The sequence below is a fragment of the Engraulis encrasicolus genome, chromosome 5 (assembly GCF_034702125.1).
Source record: "Engraulis encrasicolus isolate BLACKSEA-1 chromosome 5, IST_EnEncr_1.0, whole genome shotgun sequence".
Taxonomy (NCBI): domain Eukaryota; kingdom Metazoa; phylum Chordata; class Actinopteri; order Clupeiformes; family Engraulidae; genus Engraulis; species Engraulis encrasicolus.
Window position 1 is genome coordinate 29,496,898 of NC_085861.1, and position 20,666 is coordinate 29,517,563.

Genomic DNA, 20,666 nt, shown 5'->3' on the forward strand with positions numbered 1-20,666 from the left:
CACCAGACTGTCCCAGGCCAGTTGACATCGCACAGACAGCGAGATGCTTCATTTAGGCTACAGTTTACATATGTTTTCAAAAACATCCACGTGCTGTAAGACCTGCAAACGTCGATTGTTCAATAACGCACCTTTTTTACGACACGGAACTGTTTTGGAAGTGGACAAACGCAAGAAGAAACGAATGAACAATAATGCCTATCCGATAACAGGAGTCACAAGTGCGATGAGTGGGATAGCTAAATTGTAGCACAATAGTCAATTTCTTGCTATTACTATATGTGGGGTTACACATTGGAATTTGGGACCATGATTGTGGAAACGCGTGGATTACAGTTAGAGGTTGGGATACATTCTGGGATACATTCTGCGGTCAAGACAACGCAAGGTAAGGACACCGGGATATTGGTCCCTATAACACAGTTGTCAACCGCGGAGGTTGTTCAGTGATCCTTGGTCGCTGCCTATTCGTGTTTGCTGCGGTAGGCTACTACTAATAACACAAACATTTGGATTGTATTTTCAAGTGCGTGATGGATGCAATACGAAAAAATAGGCTATATAGTAAGTCGGGGAGACCCCCCTTGGCTTGGTTACAGAATTCTGGCTTACCAATATCACATCCCCCCAACCCCACTGTGCCTGCTCATTCGTTTCTCAGCCTTGAGTTTCTGAACTGTAGGCTACGCCTATTGTTTTACGAGTCAATATTTCGTTTTGCACAAATGGAGCACCCTCGGTTAGATTCTCAAAGTGGTTGGAAAGATTAGACCATTCTTTATTTGTGATTGGCAATGCAGATCATGATTTTCGTGGTAGGGTAAAAAAAAACCCTGATTGGGCCATAGGCCTACTTTCATTTGAGATGAGCCTACTGAATGGAATGGGCTATATTTTCCCAGGTCTTTCTTCATAAAGTTTCATAAAATGAACTGGAGGGACTAGTTATCATAATACCTAGATTGCATTTCCTCACCGAAAAAATGCTGGTGTATGCGTGCTCTTAATGCATTCATTGGCCTTCATGCATAGTTGTTGCCCTGCATAGCCACAACACTCTCTAAGGTGACTTGTTTGTTTCATTATGTTTCCATCAGGGCTTGAAAACGAAATTATTTTTCAAACGTTCCGTTCCGAACGGTTCAGGCAAGTTTCAGTTTAACGTTTTCGTTCTTGCAATCGTTCCCCCCACAAAAATATCGTTCCTGAACCGGTTCGGAACGAAAAATAACGTTCGTTCTTAACGTTCCTGCAGTGTTTAACGGCCATATTAAGTCTATTTTCGTGGACTTTATCAGACGTACTCATTATTTCCCCTTGATTTACACAGCTATTCTCAAAAATAATAACACACCCAAAAACACTCAGATGGGCTATCCATCCTGGCTATTTAACCGGATGCCTATAATTCTTATCAAAAGTAGCCTATGCCAGCCCAGTAGCGGTGGGTGGATGTTGATTAGGGAGGCACAATACAGAATAGCCAGAGAGAGTTTAAAAAAATAGCCGGAGAGAGTTCCTAAAAAAATCTCTGGAATAGCGCAGGTAAACGTCAGCATAATAAGAGGTGTCGATAGGCATGGATTTCAGTTCTTGCCTAGCTCTATTTAATAGGCCATGATGAGGTTTGCAGCAAGTGAAACGTGTAGCCTAAGTAAAAGGGACACAGTTTGCTCCACAAAAAAATCCCAAACTGTTTTGAGATGTGCACGATGCAAGGGGTCACTAGTTCTAGAGAAGGACAGGTTGCATAGTCTGAAACATCGGATATGCTCTCAGATATCGGCTACCAACCATTCCAGTGCAAGTCCATCACCACAAAACCGGAGACCTTTTGTAGCCTAACAGACAAGCGTCACAAAATAGTAAGAGTTTCCACGTAGTCCATCCCATCAGCCCAGCCCTCTGCACGACAGAAGAGAATAATAACTTAAACAACAACAAATGCGCTGTCTTTCTCTATCCCTGCTTGTTGTCACACGCGACCTACTGTTATTCGTGATGACACCCAGGAAATATTGCGCAATACCGAGGAAACCATCGAAACATTGAGCGGGCCAGCTAACGTCAGCTAGCGTCTGTCCATCTGCCACGAATGACTTTATCCCGCATTGACCACAACAACAGATAAATAAGACGTCCTTGATTACAGCACATAAAACACCAGCTCTCACCTCTCTTCTCTACAACCGACAGTGGGATACACTGCGCACAACAAAAGCACTTCAGTAACTTTAGGACAACATAATTTGCCATAACCGCATTGAACATCGAGGCACTCGGCGGTGCCATTACAAGTAGTAAGCTAAACATGACTTACCCACCAGTTGCCTCTCGAGACGAGCACTCTGCGAATTAGGTTCATCAAATCGCCTATCCAATTCCTTTGCAAATCATAGACTGTATGGTCCAAATACTCTGTCCCTGTAGGAATCCCAACACCGATCTCAAGACATGTTCTCTTTTGCTCTCCATGGTGTCAATATAAAACTCTGTAGGCGGCGGCCTACTGTCCGTGAATGAGACTGAAGAACAGCGCGGGTAAAGTGTCATTTCTCTTACAAAAACTTATTTGATATTGGTGGTCAACAACTTTAGGGCGGGTTTATTAGAGCCAACTTCCAATCACTACGAGAAAGCCAGGAGAACAGACAGTTTAGTTCTAGTTTCCTATCAAAATCTATGAGGAGAAGCACATCCTAAAATTTACCCAGGAAGTTTCTCCATACAATGCACAGTCGCACTCTGATTGGCCAATGCTCCTCAATATTTTATCAATCGGCGGCAAGAGCTCAGGTGAAGCAAAATGCATGTTTCCCCTCATACACCTCAGTAGCCGAACTAAAAGACTGCTCGTCGCCATGGTTACTCCTCAAACAAAATCGTGCACTTGTATGAAATATAGAGAACGAAAAAAAAAACGTTATTAACCGGTTTGTGGATTTCAGAATAACGTTTTTGTTCCGGAACACTTGAAGACCATTTCGTTTTCGTTTCCGTTTCCGTTCCTTGTAAAATTCCATAAAATTTCGTTCGTTTTCGGTTTTCGTTTTCGTTCCTTGAACCGGTTCGGAGCCCTGGTTTCCATGTGACATGATGTTGTAGGCCTACAGTATGTGACAATGACTGAAGTGCCATCCAAAAATGGTCTGGCTCATCCGAAACAGAAATTCTGGCGCCGTGGCTGCCCCGTCAGGAGATTCCCCCCCGCCCCCCAAAAAATGACCTAGGGCCCCGGGTACCCCTTTGCCTAGGGCCCCCAAAATCCTAGAAACGGGCCTGCACACACACTCACACTCACACTCGCACGCACGCACGCACGCACGCACGCACGCACGCACGCACGCACGCGCACACACACACACACACACACACACACACACACACAGTTTAGTACTTTTATTTGGATCGCAGCACATTAAAAGTTATACAGACCCAAATACTGATGGAAATCAGAAATCACAGAGTTGCATAGATATGATCATGTTGTTATTCAGTCCAATATTTATGGATAAACACACACACACAAAATCCCCCACGCCTCCATCAAAAAAGTTCCATGTGGGGGAGAGTTGGGAGAGTCACCATTCACTTACTAATGACTCATTATAGCATCAGCTGACTCAGGACAGTCATTACTTACCGTTTAATCCTGCCTGTGACCCTTTAAGGACATTTGTTATGACAAAAAAAGACAGGTATGGAGGGATGTAATACCCAATATGTACAAAAAAACGAATTAGTGTATTAAGTTGGATCTGGCAGCTTTTTTAAGTGCAGTAGTTCAAATGCAAAGCAAGTTACAGACCATTGGCAATCCTGCCATAGACCACTAGTGAGCAGCAGAACACTGGTTGAAAACCCCTGACTTGCGCACACACCAGGCTTGTACGAAATTCCGAATGGAAAGAATTTCAATTCAAAGTAATGCCATAATACGAACACTAGGTGGTGGTGTTCTATGTACTTTCAATTGGTGGTGTAGATTAAATTAAAAGAAATTCAAGGAAATACACCACCTAGTGTTCGAATTATGGCATTATTTTGAATTGAAATTCTTTCCATTCGGAATTTCGTACAAGCCTGGCACACACACACACACACACACACACACACACACACACACACACACACACACACACACACACACACACACACACACACACACACACACACACACACACCATAACTGGTAATTAAGACACTGGCAATCTGTAAAATATGAATTTCTTTCCATGGTGATTTTAACAGTGTTTAGTCACTCTTTGTCTCTTTGCTTACCTCAGAAGCTGTAGTTTACAGTCTGGATTCCTGAGTAGAGCAGATATCTTCTTCACTCCTGAGTCTCCAAGTGTATTATCATCCAGATTCAGATCTCCCAGGTGTGAGGGGTTTGAAATCAGAGCTGAAGCCAGAACAGCACAGCCCTCTTCTGTTATACTGCAGTCCTCAAGCCTGGAGAGAGGGATAGAGAGATGGAGAGATAAAGAAAAGGAGATAGAAGGATAAATAATGAGAGACAGAGAGAGCAGGACATTGTTTTGGCACCTTATTACTTAGACCAGGAGGTGTCAACTGGTTCTGGCCCAGGGACCAGCATTCAGAGTAAGCAGTGGTCTACTGTGTGTATGTACACATTCCAGTGAGGGGAGTCCCTCCCACACCAAAGAGTTACCAACTGGTTCTGGCCCAGGGAGTGGAGACTGAGAGGTAGTCTGTGGCCCACTGTGTTTGTATCCATGTTACAGAGGGGGGAGTCCCTTCTACACCTTAGCAAAGAGTTAACATGAGGGTCACTGAATAGGAAAAGGTCCCCCACACATGAGGGTCACTGAATAGGAAAAGGTCCCCACACATGAGGGTCACTGAATAGCAAAAGGTCCCCACACATGAGGATCACTGAATAGGAAAAGGTCCCCACACATGAGGGACACTGAATAGGAAAAGCCCCCCCCCCCCCCACACACACACACACACACACATGTCATGAGGGTCACTGAATAGGAAAAGGTCCCGCACACATGAAGGTCACTGAATAGGAAAAGGTCCCCACACATGAGGGACACTGAATAGGAAAAGGTCCCACACATGTCATGAGGGTCACTGAAAAGGTCCCCACACATGTCATGAGGGTCACTGAAAAGGTCCCCACACCCCGTGCTGCCATGAGCATCTATGTTCATGTATTTGAGCAGGTTGTCTCCTGTTCTACAGTCTGTGATTACTTGCTTCATTGGACAGGGTGTGTACCGTATTTTACCTGCCTAACTGAAAAGTAAGTACGAGGTGAAAACTAACCAACCAGCCACCACCCCCTACAACCAGTTTAACAGATGAGGAGCCCCCACCTCCAAATAAATGGCTAATACACTGGAGTAGCAAACTATCAAATGATATAATCTGATGAGTCACTAGAAGTACCTGTAATATCAAGGAATATATAACTTACATATCAACTTAAAGTCATCCTCTGCAGTTTACCTGACTTTGCAGGGTGCCTCTGGCATCGCTGTCTCAAAATCTACACAATACTTTAAACAAATGCTGTTTAAGTGCCCTCGCTGTGTTTTTCATCTCAGAGTACCAACAATCAACACAAATGTGAATACCGCTATGTCTCCAGGAGCACGTGAAGTCAGTTTTTCTCATGAGATTTTATCCCATGATGCTCATTCTACTCCATAAAAAGTTCCATGTGGGGAATTCTGACAGCAGAGTGTGAAAGTGGTCTGGAGAGTCACCATTCACTAACTAATGACTCATTATAGCATCAGCTGACTCAGGACAGTCATTACTTACCTTTTAACCAGGGCTTTAACCGTTATTTTTTTCCAAACATTCCGTTCCGAACAGAAACGGAATTATAACGTTTCCGGTTCTGAGTTCCACCAATAAATTGACGTTCCCGAACCGGTTAGAACCAAAAAATATTGTTCCCGGAACGGTTAATTTCGTTCCTGTCAGCTGATTACTCCCCATAGGCCTAACTGACGTTAACCAAGAAAGACGGAAGTGCAAATGAGTCAGCCTACATTCAAAACTGTTTATTCAAGCGAATGAAAAGAATATCCTCCAGAATTTTGTCATTCAGGGACGACCTAAGCGGAGAAGCAGAGAATAAACCTCAATGATGAAAATGTGCGCTCCACGCTGACTTGGGTCACGGAGAGCACTATGATGGACATTTTGAGTTTGTGCATATTTTAAGCGGCAAAGGATGCCCAATAACGCTGAACATTGTTGGTGCGCTTTACATGCGCTTCCCTGCAATGTCTTACAATAATGCAATGCAAACTCTGTCCTTTTGTATGACAGTGGTTTCTCTTAATTAAGATGTGGAGTGAAGACTTTGTAATCTACAGCTCTCTCTCCATTCAGTCAGAGAATGTCTGATGTCACCAGAGACGGTTTAAATTTAGAATAGAGAATCTTTGATGTCACAAAGGCATGGGCGGAGTGGGAAGAGTATTCCCACCGGGAGAATTTTTCCCTTAGCGGCCCTTTTTACCCCCCCACCAACACCAAAACATGGTTCCCTAACCAAAGAGACAAAAATCACGAAATCTGCAGTCATAGGTCTACTACATGTGGACATTAGTGTTGTCAAAATATCAACCTGAAGTGGAGAATTGTAGCCTACACTTGATGAAATAGGCCTACACAGCCATCATCACAGTCCAAAGCATTCACCATAGAACATTGCAGGTTAGGCTACATCACGCTACTGTTCCATGAAAATATGCACTCCACCGTCATTTTGACAGTTTCTAGGCCTATTGAAATATCGTTTAAGGAAGACAGGATGAGCACCGGCACAAAGCTTTGAGTGTGGGGATTTTTAGAAGAGTAGGCTATAGCTTACAAAAAGTCTGTCTACATTGTGCAATAAACCCACCATGCAGCAACTAAGCCAAACCTAGGCTACTTCAAAGCACAACCATAAGTCAACAAAATTAATAACCAAACGGTGTAGGCCTACCTTAAAACGCTGTCTTCGTCGCAGCAAATGTCTTTGTTTCTTGCAATTACATTTTAATCCACAGTTTAGGCTACACACCCAGCACTGCTCACATCAGAATCTTGTGTGGTAATTATTTTGTTCCATTTCTTCAGACATTACATAGGCTACATCCTAAATGTGCCACATATAAATATATGTATGATATAACATTATTTCGACTGTAAGGAGATATACCGCTAGTTCTAACAAACCAATGCCATCAAAACATGTACAACGTGTTTTCCTGCTTAGCTGCAGTTCACTTCCTTACCACTTGGTGGAGTCTGTTCGTAACCCAAGTCAATAACCACAGAACAAGTGAATCTGGAGTGGCAGACTGTAAACTGTAACAGTCATGTGGAAATCGGCAGAGGTGTGACCAAGTCACTAATGTGCAAGTCACAAGTAAGTCTCGAGTCTTTCCACTCAAGTCCGAGTCAAGTCACAAGTCAAGACACATCTGACCAAGTCAAGTCCAAGTCCAAGTCGTACCCCAGCCAAGTCAAGTCCAAGTCCAAGTCTCATTTTTTTTCAAGTCCTTAACAAGTCACAAAGGGATTTTCTACTTGGAATCACAATTTCGATCATAAATTCATTAGTATAATAATGAGACCTGAGTAAAAAGATGACAATTACTAAAACAGTTGCTGAGAAATCAGTCTACTGCTTGTGCTGTGTAGCCTATGTAAAATGACATTTAAAATCATTTTTTTTTTCCACATAAAAATACATTTCATGTGAATTTGTACTTAAACAAAGGAGCAACCATATGCCAAATATGTACTGTCCAGTGGGCAAATAGTCCTGTTTGCAAGAATGTGTGCGTATGTGTGTGTGTCCGTTCCATCATCTGATGGCATAAACCTACTCCACTACTCCACCCTGGTCTTGGTGGTGGGCCGGTCATATCTAGTCAAGGTTGTAAGTTATACAGACTCTAGCATCATAACGCTAAGGACAGGACTATGGTTAACTTTTTCACTAGGAGCACAGGCAGCGCCGCTGACCGCTTTGGCTGGAAGGTTTTGTCAAGACATTAGGGGGCCATATTACACTTCCGACCTGAAAACGCGGATTCACACTTTCAGCGTACTATGTTTGAATTTACCCACAAAGGCCAAGGGTGAAAGTAGTAGCCTATTCATATCTTACAGGTGCTACCAAACCTCCCCCCCTCTCTTTACTGTAGTGTAACACTCGACTAATGTAAACATTTTGGTTTGGCTTTAAAAGACGCCATTTTCCCTAAGGTACCATATTAAGCTCATCATTCTCATCAAGATATGACATACAGCAGGGGTAATCAAATTTCTTTTTTTTTAATTGAGCCCTGTGTGTGTGTGTGTGTGTGTGTGTGTGTGTGTGTGTGTGTGTGTGTGTGTGGTGTGTGTGTGTGTGTGTGTGTGTGTGTGTGTGTGTGTGTGTGTGTGTGTGTGTGTGTGTCTGGGGAGTGGGGCTACACATGTGAGACAGGATGATGAGTTAATAGCACAGCTCAGCAGGCAGCCCTGTCTCAGCTGGTCCATGATGTTCACTTCATCCCATTATCTGTGAACCAAAAGCTGAGCATTGACAGTGTCATAACTGTGAACCCACCAATGAGCACATGCATGGTGCAGCACTAGGCTATAGTCTATAGTAGACACTTGTCCATATGGGCTAAGAAATGAGGACAAAGTAGGCCTAGTTAGTTGGATTAAATTCCTGGTAAAGTAATGATGAATTTCCTGAATTTCCCCCTGGGGATCAATAAAGTTACTCTACTACTCTACTCTACTCTACTATTGTTGAAGCTGATATCGGCATTGTGGCTTTCCCCCTCACATTCTCGCCGCAATGGCCCATCACCAACCATTTTTACTGCGTCACAGTCCAAGTTAACTAGAACTTCGTTTGCACAGTCATTAATCCACATCTTGTTAATTATATTAGGCTACTAGACTATTCGCCAGCACGCTGTCAATTAAACATGGCGTTAGCGCTGCAGAATGTCAGTTATGGCAACGAGGCAACCTTCTGCGCTTCTACAGTGTAGGAAGAAGGAAGGTGTGTAATGCCCTATCCAACATTTCGCTCTCATTTTTCCCGAACGAATATGCGCCTCGCGCCATGCTCTCGTCTCCCTGTTCTCCCCAATCGCCATCTCCTCCCCCACAAAGGCACTTGTATGTATGCTCTTCATGCCTCTTCAAAAATATTAAGTTCACCGTCCAGGTCATAGATTGTAGCCAAACAAAGTTCTGCTTCTATGTTTCCTAATTTTTGTTAATTTGGAAAACAGGGTTACATCCCAGTTCTCCAGTGATGGCGTCGTGTAGCTCTAACGTGTCATTTCCAAGCAGCGGTAATTGCGACTCCAAACTCCCCCAAAATACCAAACAAAGCATGTAGTTCGAACTGTGAGAAACATAAGATAAAGCGGTGTCGACACCACGAGATACAAGGTTCGCGCGCGCAATGATTGGGCTGAGAGCAGCACGCGAGAGGGAACATGCCTTTTATCCACGGGAGCCGACCCATGCCCATTGCGCTGCTCAGCAGTAGCTTGCGACCTCTACCTCGCATTACATTTAAACTTCACGATAGGCTGCATTAAAGATTGCGTTTGAACTGATGTGGCTGACATGATAGTGGGTCAAGGCTGAGTTTTAAAACTTTCAAGGAACAGGTATGGTATTATCTTACCATTTGACATAATGATACTGCTGCTCTGCTTTCAGCTGGCTGAGGCGGTATTCCAGGAATCAAAGATAGCTCTGGTGTCCTTAGAAATGTTTCGATTCAAGTCATCGAACAACAAGCAGTGAGGTTCGGGGCGCATAGCTTGTTTATAGCCCTCAAGCGCAAGCTTTGCGGGAAGCAGCTTGCGCTTAGTTTCTTCAAAGTTTTTCCAATAGCCATGAAGTATTCCTCATCTCGCGCCTTGACCAATTATTTGACAATTTTGGTCGTTTGTCTTGTCTCTTTGCAAGACTGTCATGAATATTCTATAGGCTAAATTATTTCCCTTTGGAACCATTCACCCAGCATCTAAAGTAGGCAACCGGTGGAGCTCTTTTGATGGATGCAAGACCACTCTGCTCGCCTATTTTCGATTGCATGCTGGAAGACTAAGACATGTAGCCTATAAACGTGTCTTTTTGTATTGATTCTAATACTCAACCGATAGTGGCTGGTCAATGCAAAGAATGTTACCGAGAGGTTACTCTTTCTGAGAAGCGCGAGCTTAACATGCATTTTCAGCGCGTGGAGTTGTGGTCGTGATATAGCCCTGGGATATCAAGCCATAGCCTACGGACACATCCTGGGTTGGGGGAAACTTAAAAGCAGGCCATATTCGTAACGTTTACCTCGCCACATATCCATCATAACGTGGTTTTGTCCGCGATGGTGGAAATTATTCGCAAGGCTGAACTTCACTTTGAAGTGACTGACTCGCAAGCATGTTGTGTGTGGGAGCGGAACATAGGCCTACTGTAACTGCCTTCGGGGGCTGAAGGCAAGCGCATTCATAAAGGACAGGGAAAGCAAAACGGATAGGCGTACTCTTTTATAAAACAACAATAGATTAAGTCCTGTGGTTCGGTTATGTCAGCAGTGTGTGCTTTTTTATTTCAACTGCTTAAATAGCCTAATGTTCAACAATCAATGTCCATCACCATTTAGCTAAAATATTTAGACAATTGGTTCTCACTGAATTTCTGTCGTAAGCGAGGGGCGAGAGAGCGAGAGCTTCACGTGTGTAGCTTACATACGCGTGTTGCACATCACAGCGCCCCACCACACACACTTCCTACATTGAACATTGATAGAAAATATTTGTTGATCACAGTGCAAACTTCCATAGCCTACCCTAGTAAGAATGCAAAATGAGTTGGGGCTGAGAGGGAGATAAATTAACTTCCGCGATGGTTTAAAATGTAGGCTATGTTTGTTCTGGAGACTCGCAAATGGTGTTTCACTGTTGCCACTGGTCGCCGCGTCCGGCCGCATCTGGCCGCCAATGGCATAGCACTGCTTAGGACAATGACGTGATTCAAACAAAGAATGTGGGCGGGCTGTTGCATTCTGAAAACAAGGGTTGGACTTGTACTTTTTTTTTAGACCCAACATGGCAAGTCACGCCAAGTCATTGGAAGTTACAACTGTCAAGTCCAAGTCGAGTCCCGAGTCAAAGGCGTGCAAGTCGAGTCGAGTCGCAAGTCCTTTCTGATCTTGAAATTTCAAGTCGCAAGTCTTCACACGCGCTGACTCGAGTCAGACTCGAGTCCAAGTCACTGGACTCGAGTCCACATGTCTGGAAAATAAATCACAACTTACTAATATTTCCATTCCTTGGTAACCAATCTAAATATCACAGGTTCTTGAAATACTGAAAACGAAACTATGTTACTAAGATCTAGTAAACTTCCGCGATCTACGGTGTATGAACATTATCAGTAGAGAAGGGGTGTGGCCAATTTACTGTTTGACACCGTCACTGAGGTATTGCGGTCGGGTAGACGGTATATATACTGGTGAGTCAACTCTTAGAACAATGAGACTTCAATCATAGTTCTTTAACCTTCGTTCTGACGTAGGGACACTTTGGGGCCGACTGAGAACATAATGTGGCTAAATAGTTTGTGGCCGGCTGAGAATATATTACGGCCGCTGTAATATATTTCGCGACCGCAGCCCACCGGGACAAGTCCCCGATCTCCCGATGGCCACTCCGCGCCTGCACAAAGGACATGAACCTCAGCCGTCATGGTAACGTGCGCAGGAAAATAATGACTTTTTTTTTAGTTTGAGGAACGGTATTAACCGGTATTAACCGGTTACCATTATTTTTAAATAAGTGTTCCCGTTCCAGAACATAAAAAATAATAACGTTTCTGGTTTCGTTTCTGTTCCCTGTAAAATACAAAAAGTTCCTGGTTTTCGTTTTCGTTCCTTGAACCGGTTCGAAGCCCTGCTTTTAATCCTGCCTGTGACCCTTTAAGGACATTTGTACTTTTAAGGCGAGACACGGCAGGTGAAATATCGATTTTTTCATGCCCTGGTCAAATTTGAGATTTTGGGCTAATTTGCATCTTTAACTTGTTATCTTTCATATTACCATAGAGAAAACGTTAAAATTACACATTTAAGTGTCTGTTTCAGCACATTTTGTTCAACCGCGGCATCCATTTTCGCCTAAATTTACCAAGAATTCTGCCTTTGACCGCATTCCGCGTCTTGTCTTTTTACACGACATCTGTCATGTCTGGTATGGTTTTAAAGCACTGAGTTTCGGCCAGAAGGCTGCGTTATCCAAATATGGGCATTTCCTTTATTTTCAGCAACCAATCCTGACTCTCTGAAGGGGGGTTTAGATGACTAAAGTAGATTCATTGGCTGGCGGTGCTTCTCTGCTAACGTGATTCGCCCAGTGCCTCACGTGTTGTCTTTTTGACATTTCTGTCTTAGCTTGCTGCGGGAACTTCAAAATATCTTTGCTGTACGAAACAGTTTACAAAAAGAAAGACACAATTGTGTTTAGCAAGGTCCGTGATAATATATCAGCCGGCCGAATTGGCACATAATCGTCCAGGGAACAGCACGTGCGGTCGTAAGTTGTTTGCAAACTGTGAGGAGTGCGAGACCCAGCAGGTCCGTCTCTCATCTAAATGAGATGATAATGATCATCTGTGTCCTAACTATGCCGAATCGGATCGGTCAATAAACAGTCATCCAAACAACCAGGGCTTTTGCAGTAGTCTGCTTCTGAGTGCAACAGTTGTAAAGCAAAGGGTGGTTACAAGCGACATGCGTCCACACGACTGCAGACCTGTGGAGATGTCGCCTTCGATGTAAAAGTGCGCACAGCGCTTTTGGCACACGATTTGGGCATGAGTTATACTGCGCTGAATAAGATCAGCACAGCACTTTTGGCACACGATTTGGGCATGAGTTATGCTGCGCTGAATAAGATCAGCAAGGTTTTGGGGATACTCATGAGCGGCGTGACGTTTTCCATGTGCGCTACGCCCATTTGTGGGGGAAAGCAGGCAATGCAAGTCAATTGGTGATGTTGGGGTTTAATAAACGACAGACACGGACCTCTAGACTAGCGTTGTTCACGCACAACATGCCGAAAACGTGTTGTGTTGCTGGCTGTTCAAATAATATAGCCAAAAAGCTGTGGCTGAAGCATGGAACGTCTTCATTAAGGCTATCTGATGTAGCATGTAAGTCAATGAGACATTCGGTTTGTTTTCACCCATAAAGGGGCGTAACGCAAATTTAACAGCAAAGTACCCGGATGGCCGTTCATGAGTATCCCTTCCCTTCATTTGAAGATGTACCAGCGACATGACAAAAGAGTCTACAAAAGGCTACAGGTATCCTAGGTTACAGAAAGATGAATGATTACAGAGTTGATGATAATAATGTAGGCCTAGTAATAATAATATGTAGCCTACAGTATTAGGTAGGATGTAGACCTACACATTATTATGACAGGTAGGCCTAAGTAGGCTATGTTACACCACTAGTAGTAAACATAACAAAATATAATATTAGATTAGGCTAAAATAAGTAATTTGACAATAGCCTACAATTTCATGAATGCAAAAAAACATTCAGAGTAACAACATGGCATAACAAAAAAAAAGATCTGTTTTCAATTCAGTGGCAAAAAAAAATAAATCATAGACACAATCCTAAAAGCAGCAGAATTGGAGGACAGGATTGCCTGTCAGGGGTCTCTCCAGTTCCTTCACCCTAAAAAAAGTGCATTATAGGCCTAATAGGCCTATATCTGGTGTGCACTTCATCTGAGAACATGCAATGATATCTCTGACTTCATACCCTCAATGTTACCATGTGAGGTTGTACAAAACAAACAAACAAACAAAACAAAAAAATAAAAATAGACCTTGGCTATTTACTGGCCCGGTGATGTGCACAGGCTTTTCCATGAGACAGAAGTATCCCAATTTCGTTTTATCATGTAGGCTGTTGCAAAACACTGGCATCTAGCAAATAAAGACCATTACAAGTCATAGAGAGTACATAACAAGTTACAAGTATATTAAAATGTTCCTATTTCTAAAGGCAGCCTAGCAGCAAGCATTCGGTTTGTCCATAAGCCTAAGCCAACCTTGTCATGTCATTGGGTAAGCGGTTAAGGTGTCAGACTTGTAGCCCAAAGGTTGCCGGTTCGACTCACGACCCGCCAGGTTGGTGGGGGGAGTAATTAACCAGTGCTCTCCCCCATCCTCCTCCATGAGCTACCATGAGCATGATACTGTCCCACCGCACTGCCCCCTTGGGGTGCCATTGATGGCTGCCCCCTTGCACGGGTGAGGCATGAATGCAATTTCGTTGTGTGCAGTGATCACTTGTGTGCTGTGGAGTGCTGTGTCACAATGACAATGGGTAAATCAATGATAATTATAGGCCTACTTAAACCATAATAGATATAAAAAATAAACATACTTTATATAACTGCAGTCACAAATGAGTAGGCCTATACTGGACGGTACGTTGTAACAATAGTTGTTCTGTCAAATAGGCCTAGATAGGCCTATAATCAATTTCAGCCTAATCATTCAAGGCCCTTTCATGTGTTCTTTAGGGGATTTTATGGTCAGTAATAAATGTTTAGAGAGCTTAAAATGAACTTCTGATGCTATAACATCCATGGACCTACTCCATAGTTTGTGTGATTTTTAATCGGGCCGTTTCAGAGGTCTGTTACGGCCTATACTAACACATTGGTATACCCAAATTAGAGTGTTTTTAATAAGATATGGCTAAACTACAACAGTTAAATATTAAAAATGCACTAAATGCTACATCCAAAGTATTTTCAACATGAGTACTATATAAATAATATGAGTAATCAACTGGTAAAGTTTCAATAGTCATGTGTACGTTCATTATGATGGGCATCTGCACCTTAGTATCATGATCCGTCATTGAGTAACAACACAGCCTAAAAGGCCAAGAAACCCCTGTAGGAGCTAGAAGAGGGTCTGACATATGGTGCTTGGCATGGGCATGCAGACTACACATTTATTGTAATGAATTATGCTGTGTTAAGTTGTTGATGATGATGTAATCCACTTTTTCCCCCCATACAAATCTTTGAAGGCCGTTTTCTCAAAATGTGTTTTTTCTCCCGCTCTGTGCGACGAATCTCCACTTTCGCTCAACCAATCTGTTCCATACTTTACAGTCTTATTCCAAGCAATGTTGTGAATGTTTATTCAGAGGGATTTGTTGATATGTCATTCATGGCCTGATTTATTTGACATTATTTGCATAAAAATTGGCCAAAATCACATTTTTAAAGGTTATTGGCAGTATTTTCTGATTTACTGGATAACAAAAGGAGATAGCCATAATTCCCTCTGAACATATGTTTGTATGTACTATATTAATAAAATAAAAAAGGAATTTTGAAGCTGGCATTTTCAGGTGGTCAGATCCGTTGCATCAAAAATTATGCAAATTAGCGCATATTTAATTAGATAATAGCCTAATTAGCATATTTAAACATAAAATATAGAAAACTTGTAATACATTTTTTTCTCCAATTTAAATGAGTGATCAACTGGTAAAGTTTCATATTGATATCTGCAAGTTAAAAAAAATACACCTACAGTGTCTCGCCTTAAGGACATTTACTATGAAACAAACTGGTATGGAGGGATGTAATACCCACCAAGTACTAAAACACTCATTGGTACGTTGAGCTGGATCCGGCAAAACACACAAACACACACACACACACACACACACACACACACACACACACACACACACACACACAAGCAGGGATTGGGAGATGCTTGCTGCATGACTGCATGTGCACAACTGTGTGTGACCGAGTGCACATATTTACTAAAGTGCTGTCTGAGTAGCAATGCACCATATCACACTGTGCACCTTATGTCAGATGTGTAAACCTGACATAACATACACATGGCAACATATTCACCATATTCATGTGTGTATCCTGCAGCAAGTATAGTATACCCCGGGCCATAGAGGGATGGGAGACAATGAGAGATAAGAAGCCAAGTTCACACACACATGCAGGTGCACACACACATGACTAAACACAAGCACACTGGAATGGACACACACATCAGCCCCCCCCCCCCCCCAACCCCCCCACACACACACACATTCCATCTTATTGTTTCCATGATGAACTATAATACTGCATGCAAAGCTGACATAACATACACATGGCAACATATTCACACATGTGTGTATCCTGCAGCAAGTACAGTATACCCCGGGCCATAGAGGGATGGGAGACAATGAGAGACAAGAAGCCAAGTTCACACACACACACACACACACACACACACACACACACACACACACACACACACACACACACACACACACACACACACACACACACACACACACACACACACAGTGAGACACACACACACACACACACACACACACACACACACACACACACACACACCTAAACACAAGCACACTAGAATGGACACACACATCAGCTGCTGCTCAACCCAAAACACACACACACACACACACACACACACACACACACACACACACACAACACACACACACACACACACACACACACACACACACACACACACACACACACACACACATTCCATCTTATTGTTTCCATGATGAACTATAATAGTGTTTAGTGTGCTTCCTCACACACTCTTTGGTGTCATTACTTACGCCAGTGTCTGTAGTTTACAGCTTGGCATCCTGAGTAGAGTAGAGATCTGCTTCACTCCAGAGTCTCCAAGTTTATTGTTATTCAGATACAGCTCTGTCAGGTGTGAGGGGTTTGAAATCAGCGCTGAAGTCAGATCAGCACAGCCCTCTTCTGTTATACTGCAGGACTCCAGCCTGGAGAGAGAGAGAGAGAGATGGAGAGATAAAGAAGAGGAGGTAGAAGGGTAAATAATGAGAGACAGAGAGAGCAGGACATTGTTTTGGCACCTTCTGTTACTTAGACCAGGAGGTTTCAACTGGTTCTGACCCAGGGACCACCATTCAGACTAAGCAGTGGTCTACTGTGTGTATGTACACATTCCAGTGAGGGGAGTCCCTCCGACACCAAAGAGTTAACATCTGGTTCTGGCCCAGGGGGTGGAGACTGAGAGGTAGTCTGTGGCCCACTGTGTTTGTATCCATGTTACAGAGGGGGGAGTCCCTTCTACACCTTAGCAAAGAGTTAACATGAGGGTCACTGAATAGGAAAAGGTCCCCACACATGAGGGTCACTGAATAGGAAAAGGTCCCCAAACATGAGGGTCTCTGAATAGGAAAAGGACCCCTCCCCCCACACATGAGGGTCACTGAATAGGAAAAGGTCCCCACACATGAGGGTCACTGAATAGGAAAAGGTCCCCACACATGAGGGTCACTGAATAGGAAAAGGTCCCCACACATGAGGGTCACTGAATAGGAAAAGGTCCCCACACATGAGGGTCACTGAATAGGACCCCCCCACACACACAAACACACACATGTCATGAGGGTCACTGAATAGGAAAAGGTCGCCACACATGAGGGTCACTGAAAAGGAAAAGGTCCCCACACATGAGGGTCACTGAATAGGAAAAGGTCCCCACACATGAGGGTCACTGAATAGGAAAAGGTCTCCTACACATCTTATGAGGGTCACTGAAAAGGTCTCCACACCCTGTGCTGCCATGAGCATCTATGTTCATGTATGTGAGCAGGTTGTCTCCTGTTCTACAGTCTGTGATTACTTGCTTCATTGGACAGGGTGTATACCATATGTTACCTGCCTAACTGAAAAGTAAGTACGAGGTGAAAACTATCCAACCGGGCACCACCCCCTCCTACCAGTTTAATAGATGAGGAGCCCCCACCTCCAAATAAATGGCTAATACACTGGAGTAGCAAACTGTCACATGATATCTTCTAATGAGTCACTAGAATTACCTGCAATATCAAGGAATATACATATAGTCTAGGCAATGGGTGCAATATAATGGGAGAATCGCTCGGAAGGTGATAAAAGCGTGAAACTTGGCACAAATGTTCATTAGGACATGCTTATTAATTTCAGGGGTGGAGCCACTCAGAATTCAGCGTTGCCTAGCAACGGTTGCTAGGTGAAGCATCTTCCTTAACAACCAGCATCAGAAATACAGTTCCCAGCAATTTTGTGGTGTTATGATGTCTAAATATTGACTCCTTGCCCTAATATTACTTAATATCAGGGGTGGAGCCACTCAGAATTTAATTCTGCCTAGCAACCGTTGCTAGGTAAAGCATCTTTCTTAGCAACCAGCATCAGTAGTGCAGTTCCCAGCAGTTTTGTGATTTTATGATGTGTAAATATTAACTCCTTGCCCAAATATCACTAAATATCAGGGGTGGAGCCACTCAAAATCCAATGTTGCCTAGCAACAGTTGCTAGGTAAAGCATCTTCATTAGCAACTAGCATCAGTAATACATTTCCCAGCAATTTTGTTGTTGTCTAAATATTGACTCCTTGCCCTAATATCACTAAAATAATGCATCATAATGCTTTAAATACTGCAATATTATGACCTTTCATAATCAATGAACTTTCCTGAGCAACAAACATCAACAACACAGTTTTTATCAGTTCTGTGGTGTGATATGTGTATCTTTCTTGACTTCGCTATATCACTGTATTAATACATTAAAAGGTTATATAGCAAATGGGGCATTGTGACTGCTTTGGTGTCATTCTAGAAACCACAAAGCATTGCAATTATGTGAATATTATTCTCACTTAAGTTCTTCTTGAACACATTTGTAGTAATGAGGGGCTTTAAGTGTCACTTCCAGTCAGGCCTCTCTTTATTTCACTGCATTTTACATGTGCCTACTGCATACTGATCATTCAGAGCACAAAATTACAACTTTGGAAAGAAAGATGCCTGCATGAACAACATCATTTGCCTGTGTTGTGTCAAATGACAAAGTGATTATTGACATGCATACCTAGGAAATAATTATAAAATCCTAAATGGACTATGTGTTACAAATCATTTAGACAACTGTAACATGTTTTCAAAATGAATGGAGTCTGTCTAAAATTATATGGTTTAATAGCAGCAGATTATAGTCATGAAATGCAAAAAAAGTTTTTTCTCTTAACCAATAGTTGTCAGGTTAGCAGTTGGTTACAATCATGGGTACTGGTTGCCTATTGCTGTATTAATATATAATTACTTTTTGTATATTCCAAATATCCAAATTTAAAACTAACAAACTATGTATGTGCTGTTACACTAGTCTGGACACACACATAATTCTTGTGATGAATAAAATTTTGCTTTGTGGATTTATAAAAGTACTCTAACTCGAACTGACTGATTTTCAGGGCTGTAGTCAAGTCCACCTTTGTAGAGTCCAAGACAAGTCCAAGACCAGTACTAGTCAAGTCCGAGACAAGTCCGAGTCCAAAGAGGTTCGAGTCCGAGACAAGACCGAGTCCAAAAAGATTCGAGTCCAAGTCAAGTCCGAGTCACATGTCGGTCAGTGCTTGACAATGAAAAGGATGAATGTCAATAGTGTGAACCTTAGAAGATAACCTATATGGCATGGATGTGAAGACAAACTTGTTTGTTATTGGATTTCAAGCTCCACTTTACAATCTATGATGGCCAGTGTTCTAAACAAAACTTAATGACAGACCCGGCGAGTCCAAAAGCCTAATTTGGCAAGACCATTGTCCGAGTCCAAGACAAGTCCGAGTCCAAACAATACCGAGTCCGAGACAAGTCCAAGTCCATAAAAAAACGGACTTGAGACCGGACTCGGGCCGAGTCCGGACTCGAGTACTACAGCCCTGCTGAATTTTGCCTTCAAGTCACATTGTGTATGTATTGATGGTTTATATGGGCCAACTGTAATACAAATTTGCAAAGATCTTGCGGGCCTAATGGCCGAAGTGGTTCAGTGGACCAAATTTGGTCCCCTGGCCTGAGTTTCACATCCTTGTTTTAACCCATTGACAGTATATATTTACTGTCAATGTCTTAACCTAATTCTTACAGTATTTACACTGAACCTTTATCAAATGGAATAGAAGCGCTGTACTGTTTCTCTATCCAAAAACCTACTGACGTACCATTCTATCATTAACCTGATTATTGCAATGTGTACAAAATATACAATTTCACTGCCAAGTGCTTAGCTTATGCGATGCGTATTGTTACAGTCATCTTTCTGTGCCAGTTAATGACAGTTCCTGGGGCTCAAACTCTCTTCAGCCATATATGAAGGTGTGGAACTTAACCTTAACCTTAATGTGCTGAATCTAGACAAAAACAGACAATCTGGGTTTGAATGAGTGCTTAAGCCACTGCTGCCTACACAGTATCAGTTGTGTTGTCTTAGCCTGGGAAATCCTATGTTGCTTTGCACATTCTGGAAAGTCTGAAAAGCTTGCATGGATTCTATCCCTCAGCGAGGCAACTAGATTTCGGGGGCCAATCAGCAAGTGGGGAGGGGTGGAAAGATGATGACGTGTATTACAGTACTTGACAAACGGAAGCTTTCAGTTTGTTTCAATATACAGTAACTGACACAAAGGCTATGGGCTACATATAGACCAAATGATAACACTTAATGATAACAGCAAATAAATGGCCGTTAGCAATCGCAAACCAC

The 20,666-nt window shown here is 42.8% G+C and overlaps 1 protein-coding gene across 1 annotated transcript in view; it reads right to left on the bottom strand.

Annotated features, from left to right (window-relative positions):
- Positions 1-4,277: 4,277 nt before the first annotated feature.
- The window catches only part of LOC134449752 (ribonuclease inhibitor-like), a 20,284-nt gene continuing 3,895 nt past the window's right edge, over positions 4,278-20,666 (bottom strand). Inside the window, exons 3-4 of the mRNA XM_063199861.1 lie at positions 16,718-16,891; positions 4,278-4,455 (exon numbers count right to left, since the gene is read on the bottom strand). Coding sequence (XP_063055931.1) covers positions 4,278-4,455; positions 16,718-16,891 — 352 coding nt within the window. The remainder of the gene's footprint in view (positions 4,456-16,717; positions 16,892-20,666) is intronic.